Here is an 18565-nt window from a genome sequence, read left to right as displayed (position 1 = left end):
AAAAAAAAAAAAAAAAAAAATCCCACCAATATTTTAGTAGAATTGAATTAATCTATAGATTATTTTCATTGAGAATAATTGATGCTTCTAATTTTGAATTTGGCCATCCTAAAAGATTTTCAAAACAGTAGGATTCAAATTCAATCAGTGTGTCTTTTAATATGTTTAGGAAAACTTATAGAAATATTAGAACTTCAGTTTGTATTGTATACATATATGTGTGTATTGGGAGGTGGACTGCACATGTGTATGTGGGTGTAAGTGCAGTTGTGCACACGTGTGTAGGCCAAAGGTCACCATCAAGGCATTATCTACCTTATTTTTTGAGGTGAAGTCTCCCATTGACCTGGGACTTCCCTCATAAGCTACGCTGACTGGGGAGCCACAGCATCCATCATCCCTGTCTACTTTTTCTAGCCCTGGGATTACAAGCATACATTACCATGCCCATCTTTTTTATGAGTGTTCTGGGGGTTGGGCTGAGGTAGTAAGCACTTATGAGCTGAACCGTCTTCCAAACTCCTATAAATTTTAAATTTAAACCAATACTAGAGGAAAAGGAAAAGGTATACATCAGAGTAGAAGCACTGGGGAATGGATTTCACAGAATTGTAAAGCTGGGCCTTGATCTCACCATATCTCTGGCTAACACTGAACTGACATTACAGGGCAGTATATTCAGTATAGTAAGGAATTTTGCTTTTAGAAATCCTGTTGAGACAAAGTTCATACTATGATTTGGGCCACTGAGTTGAGAATCCAGAAAAAAAACATTTTTTTTTTTCTCAAGAGCATGTCCCCACTTGTGAGATGTGTAAACACAGAGGTCCTTCAAAGGCAGTCACTGGGTGAATATTGGCTCTGGTAACACTGGAAAGAAAGCCTGTCTGTCACACTGAAGGAAGGGGTATTTCTGTATTTCTCTTACTGGCATTCTTTGACATGGTTGTCATTTTTACATGTAAGTTTTATTTAAATGTTTCTATAATTTGTTTCTCCAATGTGTAACTGAGGTTGGACAGACCTACTGACCTAGGGTGGCTTCTGATGCTTTGTTGTAGGAGCCGGCAGGAATGACCCTCAACATGGAGGATCCATCTGCTAGCACACATCCTCACTGACAGCCTCACCGACAGAGCCTTGGCTTGAACTACAGGACATTTAATTTTTTACTCTAGGGCATAGTTTGTATACTTGAAAACAGTGGATATTATTTTACTTTACCTTTCAGATTCAGATTTGATATACAAAGGGCTGAGATATTTTATTCCTAAAAGGACTTTTAATTAGCCTTGATCTATTTATCTACTAAAGTATGATGTATATTATAAATTTTGTTGTGTCAGACTGTCACAGATTGGGGGGAGGGGTGTTTCTGAGTACTAGACTAGCTTCTGTGGTACTGTAAACCAAGATTCTGTTTCTCGGGCTTTTAGACAAAGCTCACTAAGTTAAAGTAGAATTGTGTAATATAATTCAGTAATTGATCAAATGACTTTTCCCTGAAGCAGAGACTCTTTAGAACTTGTAAAATGAGAAATCTTGCCGTAGGCAGGGTGTACAGCTGTAAACCCAGCACTCAGGAGGCTGAGGCAAGAGGATTTTGAGTTTAAGCCAAACAGAAGGAACTGAGGGAAGAGAGAAATCAACTGTCTTGCACTATATTGTCCATAGAGACTTCAAAACCAAGCATACCTTTTTATTGTTTGGAATTGTGAAAAAAAACACTAGTTAGTTGATTTTATGGTTTGTATTTTTACCTTTATTGCCTAATTTTTTTGACACTTGGAAGGAGGACATTTATCCATGTTTTTTCTACCAAAAAAAATTGGCAAGTATGCCATATTGCACATTAAAAGTATTAAAATATTGATTCATTGAGAAATTCAAGTAGGCATACTGATGTTTTTAAATTATAAATATATTTCGGTGGATCTAATCTTTAAAATTAAAAAGATTTAAATTAAAATTTTGATTTTTGTTGTTAGACTACCATTTTTCTAATGAGATTTTAACATAGCTCAGTTTCTCTATGACCTTTTATCTCTTTGCTTGGTGTTCCTACAGGTAAAGCCTATTAAGATCATTGCCTAAGTTCTAGAGTGGTCAAATACACTTTTTAAGAGTGAGGAGTCCTTTGTTGATCCTAAACTTGTGTTGCATGTCTACTTTGTAGACAAAAATAAATGCTTATTGACAAAAATATTTTATGTAACAGATTTTATTTAGCATAGTTCCAACATTCAGCACAAATAGTTTACAAAGGATAAAAAGTCTATTAATAAAAGCCAGTCTTTGCACAAAGGACAGAGAAAAATATATTCTTGATTCAAAATATTTTACACTTCAGTGATAAACTGAGAGTGCTTTTATAAAGTTCATTTGTGTGTATGGGTACTTTCCCTGTATGTATGTCTGTGTACCATCTGCATGCCTAGTTCCAAAAGAGGCCAGAAGAGGACATCAGATCTGATGAACTGGAGTTACAGAAGGTTGTGAGCCACCTTGTAGGTACTGGATATTGAACCTGGGTTCTCCAACCACTGAACCATCTCTCCAGTCCAAGGAAAGAATGCTTTAAGAAGTGTTTCTGGCTGGCACCACAAGTCACTGGAGGTCACTGGTCCACAGTCTTTCTTGATTTTTGCATAAATACCTTCAGCTGAAACTACTTACAGGACAGGAGACAAACAGGAGTCAGAAACACTTCCAGATCTATTACTGTCCTCTTGAGGCTTCTGCTAGGGAAAAGATAAGTATCCTCACGGCATCTCTTCTGCATACAGGTTTAGGAATAACTTCATCAGTATCATTTTCAGATCAATTTTCCTTTTTCTCCAGCACAAAACTTAATTCTTTATCTTTTTTCACAAGTTCTGCTTTGATCAACTTCAGCTACTTTTTATCTAAATGGGTGACCATTTCTTCTAGTTTCCAGTGATCTGTTATGGTCTTTGTTTCAAGGCATTGAATCCTCCCTAGGTATGATGCATTTCCTCCATCTGCCATCTCTGTTTGTCACTGACTGCTGAGAGATGCTCCGATAGTGTCCTTACTGATTGTGTCATCTCTGACCACAGGAGTCCAAAAAGTGGGAACTTGTGGCAGAGTATGGACCACCTGGTGGGTAAGGACAGCTGGCAGAACCACTGGGATTAGGGAGAGAGGTATCCAAATGAGTATATAAATTCCCTTGGCACGCCTGGCATATAGGTCATTGATGGTCCTGTTTTTAGGTACAGTGGAAAGGATGTAGAAATGATAGGATGGAGAACACTGCAAAGGTCCGTCTCTAAACATTACAGTCATAACCTGAATAAGCTCCAGAAGGCTGGAAGGTAGATCTTCCCATTTTGAACCACATGCTTTCAGTAGTCACTGAACTAGTGGGCTTAACAAAATGGGATGGTATGTATCCAGCAGCCATAGGTATATTGGACTGTTATACATACTGCTTCCATAATATATAGGAATTGTTCCAGCCTGGAATTGCTATCATTTTAAAAATGAGTCCAGTCAGTACAATTTTGAGATTTTTGTATGTAGTAATAACTGACAGTTTCACATACAAGTGTCTGTTTATGCATGGATACCATGTCCTACAGCTGGCCCTAGGGCAGCACCATGGCACCATACACCTCCATCTTCACAGGCATCAGCATCAAGGGCTGCTGGGCAGCATCCCAGGTCTCCAGAGAATTGCAGAGGCTATGCCAAGGCAGCACCAAGTAAATACAATTTTTTTTAATATTTATTAAGTATACAATATTCTGTCTGTATATATGCCTGCAAGCCAGAAGAGGGCACCAGATCTCATTACAGATGGTTGTGAGCCACCATGTGGTTGTTGGGAATTGAACTCAGGACCTTCGGAAGAGCAGGCAACGCTCTTAACTGCTGAGCCATCTCACCAGCCCCAAGTAAATACAATTTTAAAGGCTAAATTTATCCTTAGAACTGTATCTAAGACATGAAAGTGTCATTACTAAGCTATTTTTCTACAGTTGGATTCTAGCTACTCATAGTAAAATGTGTATTTTACTGAAAGAATGTACGACCAGATGAACATGATGAGCTGCTGGAGTAGAAAATCTGTCTTATGTGAAGAGACTCAGTTGGGTTTACAAATTCTTACTGAACCACTGTGGTCAGTGCAAATAGGAATTCTTTACCAAGTAGATTAGTGCTGTCTTTTAAGACATACCAGGGAAAATGTCATCATTCCAACAGTAAATGAAGCTGGCTTTTACAAAGGATATTGTGATAGGGCGAGGTAAATTGTTTTTAATTATTTACAATTACTGAAGAATTTTTAAGGCAGGGTCTCACTGTTTAATGCAATTTGAATTTGAATTCACCATCCTTCTGCCTCAGCCTTCCCAGTGGTGAGATTACAAGCATGTGGACCACTTCTGACTCTGAATAGTGTTTTGAAGATTGGAGGCAGTGGTTGAAAGAGGCAGTGTCCATGACACAGACGGTGGTTTCCTGTGGTTCCTGCTCTCCTGGCTTTTCACTCTGCAGTATTGATTGATATTTTGGCTCTCTCAGCAGAAAACCTTATTTGTGAGCACATGGTCTCACTTGGCAGGTAATTGTTTCTTACATGCTGAATTGATTGGGGTCTTAAACCTTTCTTCCCAGATGATTCTTCCTATGGCTGCTGAGGAATGATGACAATAAAAGGCCGAATTGCAGTGTCTCCATCAACAGTTTGCTCTCTATGTGGGCACACGATGACAAAACCTCCCGAAGCGAATCACTGTCTGACCTCAGTAATGCCAGGGTGGAAGCTTCCTGCCTATGGTCAACTTTCCAGGAGGGGCAAGGAAAAGCCTTCCCACGCTAACTACCTTGATCAAGCAGAATCAGTGTTCCTTTAGATACACTTACCAAATCAAGGACTGCTAGAATTGTAAAAGTAATAGTAGCCCTTCCAGAGTAAGAAAGCTAAATTGGGCAGCAGTTTCCTTGAGGCAAGTTGATATTATTTGCTCAAGGAAGGATGAGGTTTAATCAGTGTGTATCTATTATTAGCTGGAACTTGAGGACACTGTTTGAGACAAAAGCAGTTCTTAAGGTCAGGAAAACATTGCTTTGCCATTTCCTAAACACTAGGTGTTGGCCTGAAGCAGAGATAGCTTTGTGGTATAATGTGATGTGTTTCTCTGGCACAATACTACATTAGAAAAGCTACCCATGTCTTTTTTTTCCCAGCTCAATCTTGCTTTTTAAAGCCTTAGAAACATCAGCATTTCATTTTCAGAAATAGTATCTGAATCACTCATTATAGTGGTATCTGCCACACACTTTGCTGAGACTTCTTTCTCAGCAAAGTCTAGAAAATCATGAGTTGAAGTATCTGTGCCCATTCACTGAAAATATGAGGTCAGTCAGTCTCTATGACAAATGGCAGGTTACGTGCTGGGCTGATGACAAGTATGAGAAAAACAGTATTTTCTGTGGGCCCATTGTAGTAACCGACTCTCAGGTTTGTGTGTCAGTTCTTTTGTAAGTCTTGGATGTTCCTAATGTAGACAGTTTTCTTAGTTGCTAATTTCTCAGATAAAATACCCCTGTTAACAAGACCTATTCAAAATATTGTAGACTGCCCCGTAGATCATAGATTTCTGAGATCCACAATTACTATGGAAATGTTACCTAAAATATATGAAGTGTGCTACTTAAAATTAGGTATAAATGAGAATGTGTCCTATAAACTTAGTGATCTCGTTTCTGTAAAATTGATAAAATTGGTAATAAATGCTGTTGAATAATTTAAGTGGTTGTATTTTGGGATTCCAAAATGTGTTTTTAAAAAACTTCTATTAAAATGTTACTGATTAGTGTTCTTTTTTTTGGACAGGTGATTTGAAGATTTAAGTTGAAATAAAAAAATGTCATGAAGTTTAACCTATGTTAAATTAAACTCATTTAATTACACTTAAAAGTTGATTGTGGTTATTCAGTCTCACTTAAGATTCTAACTCTACTTCCTTTTTTGGAGATGATAGGTAACTTGTGGCCTAGGTTGGCTTTAATTTTTCATGTTTACACAATCCTGTCAGTAGTCCCAGATAGCTGGGACGACAGGGCTGAACCAGGGTGTGTACCTAGTGTATACAAGCTAAACCTAGAGTAATCTAGTGGTGCTACCAACTTTTTGTACATCTAATGTTCACCAACCACAGCTATAGTCTGTTTTCCTAGTGAGACCCACGATTGTGATCTTAACCTCCTCATTGTAGGGTCTGTATTTGAGAATTTTATTTGGGATTCCAAAATCAATATGGACACTTGATTTCTCCTTTGTGTGCCACAACACAGCTTGTCTGTCTTCTGATGTGCAGAAATTTTTGAGTTGCTTGTGTCTTTTGCTGCAGCTCTCACTGCAGGGGTCCCTTCCAAACTCGTACCTTAGCAGGGTGGGGATCATTGCATTTGTCTTGGAAGTTACATTAAATGTGGTGAATTATCTTTTCCTGGTGTCAGCTTAACAAGTCTGACAGCTTTTATATGTTAATAAGTTTTAGGCATGTATTCATGGGTCCCAGTTCTGTCCTTGTTGGCTACAGGTTAAATGTTATTTTCCTAAACTCATGCAACCATCCTTTTGACATGTTGACAGAACACTTGTTCACACTCAAGAACCACATAATCAAGCTTTAAAAATGCACACACGCCATCCTTGAAATGCTATTTTAAGTTTTTAGTTTTGCGTTGGGCTACCCTGGGCTAGCTAGAGGTTAGACATGCATATCAGCTATAAAGCTGTTTCCCACAGTGAGTCTTCGAAACTTGTCATTTTAAAACAGTGTTTGCCCAGTGCCATCTTCAAAATGGTGGTGGCCACTTTGGGGCATTGAGAGAAGTCACCTGTTTAGTTCAGATGTGGGTCACTCCTACAGGGGCTCAAGGCCCATTCCTCTAATCCTAAGAATAAGAAGAATGTATCAAACATCTGGAGTTCTGTTCCTTCCCCACTGTCAGAACACTAATCTGTAAAATACAACAAAACCACCAAGCTTGGCTTCCTTAAACACTTGCCAAATGTTGGAGAACAGATTCCATCCCTATAAATCTATTCTAGAAATCATAATCTAAATAAAAAGGCATGTCAAAGTTAGATATTAAAAAAATAATAACAGCTGGATGTGGTGGCACACACCTTTACCAGGCAGAGGCAGGAGGATCTCTAAATTATAGGCCAGCCTCGTCCATATAGCGAGAACTCCAGGACAGTCAGGGCTAAATAGACAGACCCTGTCTAGGGCACCATTGTCTTAAGCACTGACCTTACTTTACCTCCCCACCAAACAGGCATCTAGGGTACACCCTTCTGGTATAGCAGAAAACTATAAAACAAAAAACATGCCCATGTTAGGCTACCATTGATAAAGTTCCAGCTATTACAGCCTAGCAAAAGGTCCTTGCATGAGAGTGCCCATGTTTGTTAGAAGCTCAAGAAACACTGTTGCTAAGAAGTGTACACTGACCAGGATTACACCTTTAAATCCCAGCACTACAGAGGCAGGTGGCTTTCTTGAATTTGAGGCTAGCCTGGTCGAGTTCCAGGACAGCCAAAGCTACACAGAGAAACCTTGAATTGTTAAGTCCTTGGTTCAGACTCTGCTTAATAACTACACTCAGCTGCTCTGAGCAGACTGGACCATGAATTCTCAGTGTCTTCACTTACTCTCATTGAAAATGTTTTGTACTAGAAGCTACAAAGGATTAATATTTGGCTTTTGGGTTACTCTTCTAGAAAAAAGTGGGTAATTTGTTTTAAACTAAAAAAAAAAAAAAAAAAAAAAAAAGACACCTGCACTTCCTTTCCTACAATAACTTTTTAGAATAATTATTTTTCCTATGGATTGTCATCAGCAAGAGAGTTAAAAAATACATTTCCCCAAGTTCTTACCAAAATTCACCCATGGGAAACTCCTCTAAGAAAAAGGAAATTTTGTTTAAGTAAATAGTGTCATTTATATTTCTTAGATAAAGCAAGCAATCCACTCAAGAGTTCAACAGTTTTAAAAACGAATCCAAATACAGTTGAGAAACAGAAGGGAAAGTTCTGGTGAGGTATTATTTTGATATTTTGGTCTCTGAAGGGGTTTCCCCAGTATCCAGTGTCTTCAGCAACCGGAATAGGCCTGCAGCTTCCCGTATCCTACTAAATTCAATACAGAAGGCCTGTACCTCTATAAACAAGTCCTGCACGTTAATAATTTTGTTACGAATCAACGACTGGAGAAACACACATACAAGACGCACCAGGCGATTCTGGAAAAGAAAAAGGAGCAAGTTTTAGAAACCTGTTTTCCTGGCAGATGATAATATTACAGCATTTCTACTACTCACCTGCATATATTTATCCTTAATCTGTTCACAAGTAGAGATGCAGTTTGATATGTAAAGGTGAATGAATTCAGGAGGTAGATCAACAGCTGTAGTTAGTCTGTTTCATGAAAGAAAATTTGAGCTGTTAACTGTATTTGCTAATATTAAGAAGTAATATAAGCATGAAGTCAAAATTTCCCAGTGGTTATCTAGTGAAAATTTATGTGACCCAATTCTCTAGTTTTAAACCCAAGAGCCACAGCCACTTAAACCTCTGACAGTCCTGTTAAGTTTATATTTACATATTTTACTCTAATTACCCATTAAGCAGTGAGTGTCATACTGTGTTCCTGAATCACTGTCAGTCTTGGTCTTACCCATTCCCAAGCTCAACCTCAACAGTTATTCCCATCATTTATAACGTAGAAAAGTCCTGTATAAGCACTGTGAGAGGCAGTGTGTCTGAGATCAAGGTGGACCAGACAGCACAACATATAATCAGATTAAAATGAAGCTTTGCAAAAGTAATATGAACCTGGTAAAGTTACTTGGACAGAGACCAAAACAGGCCTTCCTGAGAACAAGACACACAGGTTTAGAACTGACCATTACAAAGTCCTGAAGAAGACTTAGCAACTGTGTAACAAGCTTAAGAGTCTTTAATCTCAAGAGAGTATTTTCCAAAGCATTAAATGAAATATGAAATAGGTCAGCCAGGTGGTGGTGACGCACACCTTTAACCCCAGCATTTGGGAGGCAGAGGCAAGCAGATCTGAGTTTGAGGCCAGCCTGGTCTACAGAGTGAGTTTCAGGACAGCAAGGGCTACACAGAGAAACCCTGCCTTAGGGGAAAATAACCAAATATTCCACACTGAGGTCAAGTTCAACCCAGGAAATATTAAGACACAGGGCTGGCTACTGCAAACTATTTGACCTTAAAACAAAACCTAAGGCACTGAAGTACTTTAAGAAAGCTGCCACCCACGCTCTGCCTTCTGAGATCTGTGCATCAGCAGCAAGGCTGCTTCATCCTTGCGAATGATAAATTATATGGGTGCTCGGAAACAAGCAGAACCTGGAGTTGGTTGGTAAAGACACTACTACAGGAATGCAGTGAGGCAGAATCCAAGAACACTCAGATTGCTCCATCCAATGGCAAATTTAGCCAATGCAAAAACAGCAGTTGTGACTATGATAAAGGAGGTCCCAGCAAAGAGAACAGGCAAACAGCATGTTTTCAACAAGTAGCCAGCCAGCTCCACAGTGACACAATGCTTACAAAGTAATTAGAAAGCTCATGCTTCCTTTCTTCTCCCGCCTTTCTTGTGCACCGAGCTACCTGCCAAGCTTTTGTCACCAGTTGACTTAACACACTCTTTAGTTAAAGTTTAAAATAGTTGCCAACTTATATAGAGATGTTCAAAAAATGTGTTTTGGCTCACACCTATGATCCAAGGTTCAGAGAATGAGGCATTCAAAACTGCTATTAGTTTGAAGCCAGGATACTATTAGATCCTACTTCAAAAGAAAAACAGAAAGTAAAGACTACCTCAGAAAAATAATACGCACTCACCTAAGTACATTTAATTCACAATTTACCTTAAAATACATCTGTAAAGAAAATAAAAGGTGAAACCTACATAGAACACACCCTTGAGGGTCACTGAAGAGCAAAGTCAAGAAAGAGCTGGGGGGTCAGTCTGGGATGCATAGAGACTCTGAAAAAAAAAAAAAAAAACAGTAACAAAAGCTGGGAGAATACTAGCAATCTTCAGGACCGCATGCCTAGAAGTCCAATTCTAAGACCCACACGTGCATGCTGCCAATACTGGCTGCCAAGGAATGGAATACCTGGATTGCAGAGGGCACAAAAGACAGTGATGTAAATTTAACAACTGAGTTCTTAGAAATGGAGGCTAAATTCACATGTAGTGAATGAATACTAAGACTCAATGTAAGCTAACGGTATCAGAAAAAGGAAAAGAAAGAACAAAACAAAAACCTGCTACAGTCTTTCAAATTTCCAGGTAATTTAACCAGGGTTTGAATAATAACTATACTTCTGGTGGAACATGAAAGCTTACCGATTTACGACCTCCATTGAATGTAAGGACATATCCATGTTGACCAGGACAGAAAAATACTCCGTGATCTGGCTCGACTGCATTAGCTTCAGCAGCATCTCTATAGCGACTAAAGGGTTGTTCTCCACGAGGTCTGGAAGTTTCGCTGGAGTAAGGCCAATATGATAAACAAGTTTGGGATCTTTTTCCAGCTCACCAAGGAGCTAAATAAAACCAAAGTGAGAGGTCCTTGAGTCATATTAGAGTATGTTTCCTACATATAAACCCATGTCTTACATAAGAATTATACAATTATCCTTGTTGAGTTAATCTGTTAAATTTCTTCCCTCAAAGCAACATTCATTATGTCTTGATGCTTTTTCAGATTTGAATTGTGATGATAGAAAAATAAAAGGCAATTTGTAAATCCACTAGTCATTCTTCCTATAGACATGACAGCCTTGATTTTGTCTGGTAGTATACAATATAACCATAATAGTGTCATTCTTAAAATCTCAATTACCAACTTCTCCCAAAACATACAAGCCAAGTTGAATGTGGTAGCACACATCTGTAATATAAGCATTAGGGCAGGAGACAGCCAGCATGGGCTACAGAGATCAAGGCTATCTGAGGTATATATAGTAAGACCCTGTTTCAGTTTAAAAAAAAAAAAGAAAAAGCCACACACAACTCCGTAAACCACAGAATAATTCAGAACAAGAGCCAAGCCCTGTCTTATCCAGAAAAAACAGAAATACTCTAGAAAGGGATGGAATAGGAGACACTTCAGGTCTTCTACCTATAGTATTTTAAAGTTCAAGTTACAGCCACACTCTGCAATTCAAAGAGATGGAAATATTGTTTTCCTTGTCCAAATACACACTTTTTCTTTAAAACAAAATCATTTATCTTGAAGCTGTCTCCTTGGCCCAGGCTGGTCTTGAGACCCTATCTTGTGAAGCCTGCCCTTTAATTCCTGATTTTCTTTTTTTTTTTTAAAGATTTATTTATTTATTATTTTTACAGTATTCTACCTGCATGTCTGCCTGCAGGCCAGAAGAGGGCACCAGATCTCATTATGGATGGTTGTGAGCCACCATGTGGTTGCTGGGAATTGAACTCAGGACCTCTGGAAGAGCAGCCAGTGGTTTTTTTTTTGAGACAGGGTTTCTCTGTAGCTTTGGAGCCTGTCCTGGAGCTGGCTCTTGTAGACCAGGCTGACCACGAACTCACAGAGATCCGCCTGCCTCTGCCTCCCGAGTGCTGGGATTAAAGGTGTGCGCCACCACCTAATTTCTGATTTTCAGTCTCTACCTTCCAAGTGCTAGGATTACAGGCATGCACCATGCCCTTTTGTCTTAACTGTTATATCCTTCTATCTACTCATATATTCCACACTGGACTACAAACAGAAACTACAAACAATTGCTATTGCATCACTTAAAAAATATTTGTGGGGAAGCTAGAAGATGATTCAGTGGTAAGGAGCACTTTCTGCTCTTCTAGAGGACCAGGGTTTGGTTCCTAGCACCCACATGGAGACTCCCATCTTAACTGCAGCCCCAAAGGATCGGATGCCCTCCTCTGGCATCTATGGGCACTGCACCCATATGGTGCACAGACATGCATGCAAACAAAACAACCATACACATAAAACAAATCTTTTTAAAATGCATATTTTAAGTGGTAAGCTGGATTGGAGGTAACAGTATCTTCCTACCAGTTCTAACTTGAAAGTGTCCAAACCTAATAAAATACATAACCTGGAGTGTCTTTGCTCTTCTTCCCCAAGGGGTCCCTCTAGTAATCTCGAACAGCAGGAGATATAACCTCAGTCCACCATTAAACATCGTATGCTAAAGTCTTACTCCCTGAACCTCATTGCTTATTAAATATTAGTAACTCCACACATCCTCGAGTTACTGTCCAGCCAAATATAGCAAAGCACATGATATGCCTAGCTGATATGCGCTGACAGTGCCCCAAATTGAGACCCTTCCTATCCCACCACCTCTCCCTAAGACAAAATGAACAGAGTCTAGATTTTCAGTCATTAGACTGTCTCATCAGAGCAAAATTTTCAAATTTTGGAAAGGCCAGAACACAGCTTCAGAGATGGCTTCCTCCTGAATGCCGACTTATCACTTATGGGAGGATAGGACACTGCTTGTAATACATACATACATACCTGGGTTTGTTGGGGAGAAGATAAAGGGCTTTTGAAGGCTTTGGCCATGATTCGCTTGATCTCCACACCAGTGCTATTCTTAACACACATTGATTTATCCCACTGAATGGCATGCTCGGGTTCTGTAGGATTTAGCCAGGCCAGTTCATCCTCACAAATGTGGAGAGGTGGTGGTGGGCGGATGAACTCTGGTCGGAAGTGGCCTATAATAAGAGTAGTACAGTGAGCTACCATCTGCACACACCTTATATTCATTTCATTCAATGAAGTGCAAGAATGCCTTTAATAAGAACATATGATCCACTTCATGCTTCAAACAGTAATGATATAAAATCAGAGTTCCACTCAAATTATACCTAAGAAAACACACACACACACACACACACACACACACACAAAATCAGCATGATGCCAGGAACCAAATGTGCTTTTTGGAAAGAGGAAATCATGTGCATGAATTTTTAAAGTCAAATATGTAGCCATTAGGCTACGATAAAAATTAGCAGTTTTTATTATTATTGTTAATATTATTTTTATTTTTAAGTGTCAGTATATAGCCCTGGCTGTCCTGGAATTTACTACATAGAGCAGGCTGATCCCAAACTCACAAAGATCTGCCACTGAGATTAAAGGCATTTGCCATTACACCCAGCTTATAACTAAGATTTTATTTATTTTTGCACTCAGAAACTCATAGTGCTACATGGAGTCGTTGGAGCTATCCCTGCAACTCAAGGTTGATGTGTAAGTTATCAACATAGTAAAATAAACTCATTAAAACTCCTCCTGAACTAACATCACACCTCACTTGGTCACTACACAGATGAAAAGCTAAACCCCATACTATGACAACCAAGTCAACAAGCTTGCCCCCAGTGGCTTATAACATCTTACATAAACACTTGTGGCCTAACTCCCAGTGACCCACAGTACTATATCCAAGTGGCCAGTCTCAAGAAAGACAAATTGCACAGTAAATTTTACTACTTAACAAGACAGACACCCAGCCACCTAAATACACAGCTATGGGTCCTGCCTGCATGATAAACCCCACAAAAGACCCAGGAGTAACCAAGTAACTTCTAGCAAACTGTGATAAAGAACTGTCCCTCCCTCTCCACTGATTCTCTTTTTGTCCTAACAGTGACATTTACCCAGTTACATTGCCAGCCTTCCAGAGAGCATTTCCCGCATAGGACAGAAGGTAGTCTGTCCTGTTTTGGATCCTAGGCTCTGCCAAATTTGAGATGAATCTCGAATTTACTAACAAGTCTTCCTGGCAAAGTAACACCAAGCACACATCTTCAATGTCTGCTCACTAGTATCACCAGAATGAATTCCTGTGTCTCTCCTCAGACCACTTACAGTCTTCAGCTCTTCAGAGAAGTGCTCTTTATGCGAGGTAAAGACGTCGAGGTGTGGCTACACCCAGTTACACACACAGCTGGCTGACTGCCTGTGCAATCAAACCCAGAGGCAGGCAGATCTCTGACTTGAGGCTAGGTGGTTCTCAGTGAATTTAAGGCCAGCCTGGTCTTCAAAGTGAGTTCCAGGACAGCCAGGGCTACACAGAGAAACCCTGCCTGCAAAAAACAAAAACCACCATGTGCCATGGATCTGGAGACATGCTTTTGACTAGCTGAAACATGAAACAGTAAAACCACTTTAAACCAAATGGAAGTCACACTGGAAACTTCCAAGTCCTGGTGCTCTGTAATTAGGAGATGATGTTCCTATCCCTGTGCAGAATGTCTTTGTCTTCAATCACCCAGGAGCTTGTAAAACCAAATTTGTTTTTTTTTCCTCAATTAAAGTAAAATAAAGGCTATCAAGTCAGTAAAACTGAAAGACAAAAGGTAATAATAATACTAGTGAAGAAGTATAAAATGACCCTGTTAGACATGAAGTTACTGAAGGTCCATTTCAAGGCTGAAGGTGTAGCTTCGCTGCAGAGTGCTTTCCTTTTACAGTGTCCTGGGTTTGATCCCAAACACTTTAAAGAAAACAAAAAAGCTGGTTATGGCACATCCATAACCCCAGCACTTGGGAGATTAGGATTTTAAGATCATCCTCAGCTGCCCAGAGTTTTCAATGTTACTCTACACAAGAGGCTGTCTTATTAAAACAAAACAAACTCAGATTCATTTTAGTAAAATACAAATTTCTATCTCCAGACAGGCATATAACAAATAAGTAATAAGCATCCTAGTGTATAATTTGCTTTAAAAAAACTGAATTTTACCGTTCATCCCTACTATATTCTAGACAGTAAGGCAGGAAGTCTCTCATCAGATTCAATGAAAACAAGTATTACAAAAACTGAAAAGTTCCACCGAGCAATGCCAGACGTAAAGTTAATTCAAATATACCTACTTTCAATGGGCGGTTTTGGTCCACTAACTAAAGACTCTGTGATCCGAGAGGCAACAGAGCTGTCAAATCCAGAGTTAGAGGAATCCGGGTCTGGGTCACTGAGGATACTTGGGAAGCTAGCTTTACTCTGGGTTGGCAGTTCAGACTGACGTTCTGGAAGAGATTCAGACAAACATTTTAAGCCAGACCTGGGGACAAGACACATGCAACCCCAGCATTTGGAAGGTGGAGGCAGGAGGATCAAGAATTCAAGGCCAGCCTTAGCTACTGAGACTGCAGGGAGAAAGGACATTTTGAAATTGAGAACACCATGAATAGAGCAGGGGTACAAAATAGTTATCTTTTAACTCCTATAAACCAAACAACAATAACATTAAAATAACCCGACAAGGAAAAAAGAACTAATGATTTTAACAGACATTTTACAGAAACTGTAAATGGCCAATAAACATTTGAAGCGATGTTAGGAACAAGGGGCTTTCTGTCCTCCCCTCAGATGAATGCTGTCCAAATCCCTTTCCTCCTCAGAGCTCACCACATAGTTCATCTCTGAGCCAGACAAGGTAGCACAGGCCTTTAACTCAAGCACTCAGGAGGCAGAGGCAGGTGGATCTCTGATTTCTAGAGATCCTGCAGGCAAAACAAAGAAGGTTCCCTCTCATATACAAATTAACTTTGCTTATGTATGTATATGCAGTGTGGTAATGTTTGCAAATTCTGGAAAACTAGAAAGGGGACCTGAGGGAGTAAAAGGAGGCTTTCAGGAGGGGTAAGGAAGGCGATACCACACAGTGACACAAATGACTGTGAACGGGGTGCTAGAGTAAAAGGGTCTGCGCAAGGGTGGACAGCAGGGAGGTGGGACGAGAGGATGGACGGGGGCATCAACTAAAAGCACACAAAACACAGAAAATAAAAAGGAAAGTGAAAGAGGGGATGGTGGGGTAGAAGGGCTTAATCTGCCATGGCGGTTGGTAAACAATACTTTAAGCCCAATACTTAGGAATCAAAGGCAGGAGGAGCTCTTAGAGGCTAGCCTGGTCTACAGAGCAAGTTCTAGGACAGACAGGAACAGCCATAAAGAAACCCTGGATTGCTAGTTCCAGGACAGGCTCCAAAACTACAGAGAAAACCGATCTGAAAAACAAAAAACAAAAAACAAAAAACAAAAAAAAAAGAACAAAAAAATACAAACAAAAGGGGGGTGGCAGACAGGGAGATGGGGGCAGAAGATGGGTAAATTAAAAAAAATAAAAGTAATAAATCTGGATTTTAAGTAGAGGCGCTCATGAACAGACAAGAATGCCCAAACGGCCCTTCCTTACCTGCCAAGGCTAATTGAAGGCCGCTAATGTCCACGGACTGCCCCATGTTTCCAACATCCATCAAGGCGATCTGGCGAGGTGTCTTTTTGAAGAGTTCCCTTGGGGGTGCCAGCATCAGCTGGGAAAGAAAAAACTTTTCTGGTGGAGTTATAGGAGGCAAAAACCCTGCAAATAAAAATGTACACCAATTTCTCTCCAATGGTTACTTTTTTAAGTTCACTTGAATCTGGTAAAACAGCACTTGCTACTTGCCACACCAGGCTATTTTTATAACTAAATGTAACAGAGTTCCAGTTAATCAAATAAAAAGTCTATAAACAAGTGTATCACTTGAGATTCTGCAATCTAGAGAAATGTCAGTGAAAAGCATGGCTATAACTCTTCAGAGTTTTCTGTTATCAAAAACTTCAATCCCTGCTTAAGCTTACATAGGGTAGCATTCAGAAAGGCTTTTTTAGGGCTTGGAATACAGCCCAGTTTAAATACACTTTTTTAAAAAATCTAGGGGGATACAGAGAGATGGCTCAGCAGTTGAGAACACTGTCTGCTCTTCTAGAGAACAGGGGTTCAATTCCCAGCGCCGACATGGCAGCTCACAGCTGTCTGTGACTCCAGTTCCAGGGCTTCTGACACCCTCACACAGACATTCATGCAGGCAAAACACCAATGAACATAAAAATAGATTTAAAAAAAAAAATCTAAAATGCAGCTTTGTGACAGGGGTGGAGGGTGTGAGTGGGTGGGTATAGCTGTTCTAGAGTCCTGGGCTAGGCTTGTGGAGTAGAGGGGGTGACCCTGTCCATCTGTGGTACCAAAGTTAAAGGTGCATCCTCAAATCTAACCTACATCTGATGTCGGCAATGCTGCAAAAGTAAACATTCTACAAATCTGTTCCAGGAGACATGACTTAGAGAAGAATGTCACCCTCTGCCCACATGACATTCCAGCAGACCAAGAAGGCGGCTGTGTAATGCGGATTTCAACCTGCCACATCTTCATGTTCTCAACACCGACTTCTTTACTCTGAGACTTAAAAGGGGAGGGGGGTAGACTCGGTGTCACTGGCTTTAACTTCGCATACCCCAGGGTCTTAAAATAACGAATGAGCCGTATTTGACACACTAAGCTATGTGCAGCCCTTCGGTGAGCTGTACGATGTGTTTGTTGGCTTTTTCGGTTAGGAAGAATCATTTGGAATGCAGCAAATTTAAAAAAAAAAAAACAAATAAAAATAAAAAGCACCCAACTTGGAACTTTTGGCTACCTCTTCCCTATTTTAGTGAGAGTGTGGATAGGGCGGGAGGCGATGATCCTCTCTCTCCAAAGAGACTGGACTGTCCTAGCCAGCGAGCTCCCGACAGAACAGCTGGCTGTGGACGGTACCTGAGAGCGGGGGCCGGTCGGGCTCCTGTCCGCCGCGGGCGGGCGGCGCGGGGTTGAGCAGGTGCGCGAAGCTGGCCGCGAAGGGGTTGGCGGCGAGCGGCTCGGTGCGGTACATCTCCCAGAGCAGGTAGAGCGCCGTGAGACGCTGCGCCGCGCTGGGCAGCAGGTCCGGCTGCTGCAGCAGCATCACCAACACCGAGCCCAGGCGGAAGTGGTCGGCCTTGCTGAAGTAGTGGTGGAAGGCTGTGGACAGGCCCTCGAAGGTGCTGCCGCCGCCCGCCTCCTCGGAGATGATGCTGAGCAGGCTCGAGAGTTCCTTCGGGGTCAGGCTCATCCTGCCCGCGGACCCCCCGGAGCCTCCACTCCCTGGCCCGGAGCCACCTGCTCCGCCTCGGCCTCCGCTAGAACCCGCGGGGCCGCTCCGGCACGTCGCGGCCGCTTCCCGCGCTCCTCTTGGATCCGCTGCGGAGTGGAGCCGGCCAGACGCCGTGCTCACCCCTCCGCCGGGCATCAACTTCGCCTGCTTGTCTCGCCTACCGGCCGAAAGGCCCTGGCACCGGTTCGCGGCTTTCCCCCCTAGCCCCCACCCGCGGCCGTAAAGCGCACCGTAAAGCGCACGACAGCGTCGCAAACAAAACAGCGCCGAAGTCAGACGATAGGAACCTAGAAACAGCGCAGAGCGATGGAGCCAGGCCGAGCCGAGGTTCCGGAGACGCGAGGTGGGCGGGGCGCCGTGTCCGGAAGTGGGGGGGACGTTCTGTAGGGCGGGGCCACATGGTCAGAGAGGGGTCCACCTAGTTTTTCCCCGCCTGTGCAACAGAGGAGGGGGTGAAGGTGTTTTTAAAGCCAGTGAACGCCATCTCTAGGAGGTGGGCGGGGCCAAACCT

The 18565-nt window shown here is 41.4% G+C and overlaps 2 protein-coding genes, 1 non-coding gene and 1 pseudogene across 3 annotated transcripts in view; 2 read left to right on the top strand and 2 right to left on the bottom strand.

Moving 5' to 3' along the window:
• Positions 1-2463, top strand: part of Rnf149 (ring finger protein 149) — a 27590-nt gene extending 25127 nt beyond the window's left edge. The window contains exon 7 of the mRNA XM_005359970.3: positions 1062-2463. Within this exon, the coding sequence (XP_005360027.1) occupies positions 1062-1105 (44 nt within the window). The 3' untranslated portion in view covers positions 1106-2463. The remainder of the gene's footprint in view (positions 1-1061) is intronic.
• Positions 2464-2527: 64 nt separating this feature from the next.
• LOC113457571 lies at positions 2528-4219 on the bottom strand (annotated as a pseudogene).
• Positions 4220-4662: 443 nt separating this feature from the next.
• Positions 4663-4777, top strand: LOC113457598. Its single transcript, XR_003378144.1, has one exon. It is a non-coding gene; the product is annotated as a small nucleolar RNA SNORD89 (small nucleolar RNA).
• A 3189-nt stretch (positions 4778-7966) lies between these two features.
• On the bottom strand, positions 7967-18338 carry Cnot11 (CCR4-NOT transcription complex subunit 11). Its single transcript, XM_005359969.2, has 7 exons — positions 17679-18338; positions 16296-16460; positions 14971-15123; positions 12598-12800; positions 10428-10630; positions 8365-8461; positions 7967-8286 (listed from the first exon to the last, which is right to left on the bottom strand). The coding sequence occupies exons 1-7, from the start codon at positions 18187-18189 to the stop codon at positions 8089-8091; spliced, it is 1530 nt and encodes a 509-aa protein (XP_005360026.1). The 5' UTR covers positions 18190-18338; the 3' UTR covers positions 7967-8088.
• Positions 18339-18565: the final 227 nt, after the last annotated feature.

This window comes from Microtus ochrogaster, linkage group LG2, assembly GCF_000317375.1.
Source record: "Microtus ochrogaster isolate Prairie Vole_2 linkage group LG2, MicOch1.0, whole genome shotgun sequence".
In the NCBI taxonomy this organism is placed as follows: domain Eukaryota; kingdom Metazoa; phylum Chordata; class Mammalia; order Rodentia; family Cricetidae; genus Microtus; species Microtus ochrogaster.
This window is presented reverse-complemented; position numbering and strand designations above follow the sequence as displayed.

Excerpts from the sequence above, each read along its gene's own strand:
- Cnot11 (XM_005359969.2), bottom strand. The coding sequence starts at position 18,189 with ATGCCCGGCGGAGGGGTGAGCACGGCGTCTGGCCGGCTCCACTCCGCA. Across the intron at positions 15,124-16,295 it reads CCTTCAATTAGCCTTGGCAG|AACGTCAGTCTGAACTGCCA; the intron begins GTAAGGAAGGGC and ends AATCTCTTCCAG. Across the intron at positions 10,631-12,597 it reads CTTCTCCCCAACAAACCCAG|CTCCTTGGTGAGCTGGAAAA; the intron begins GTATGTATGTAT and ends GGTTTTATTTAG.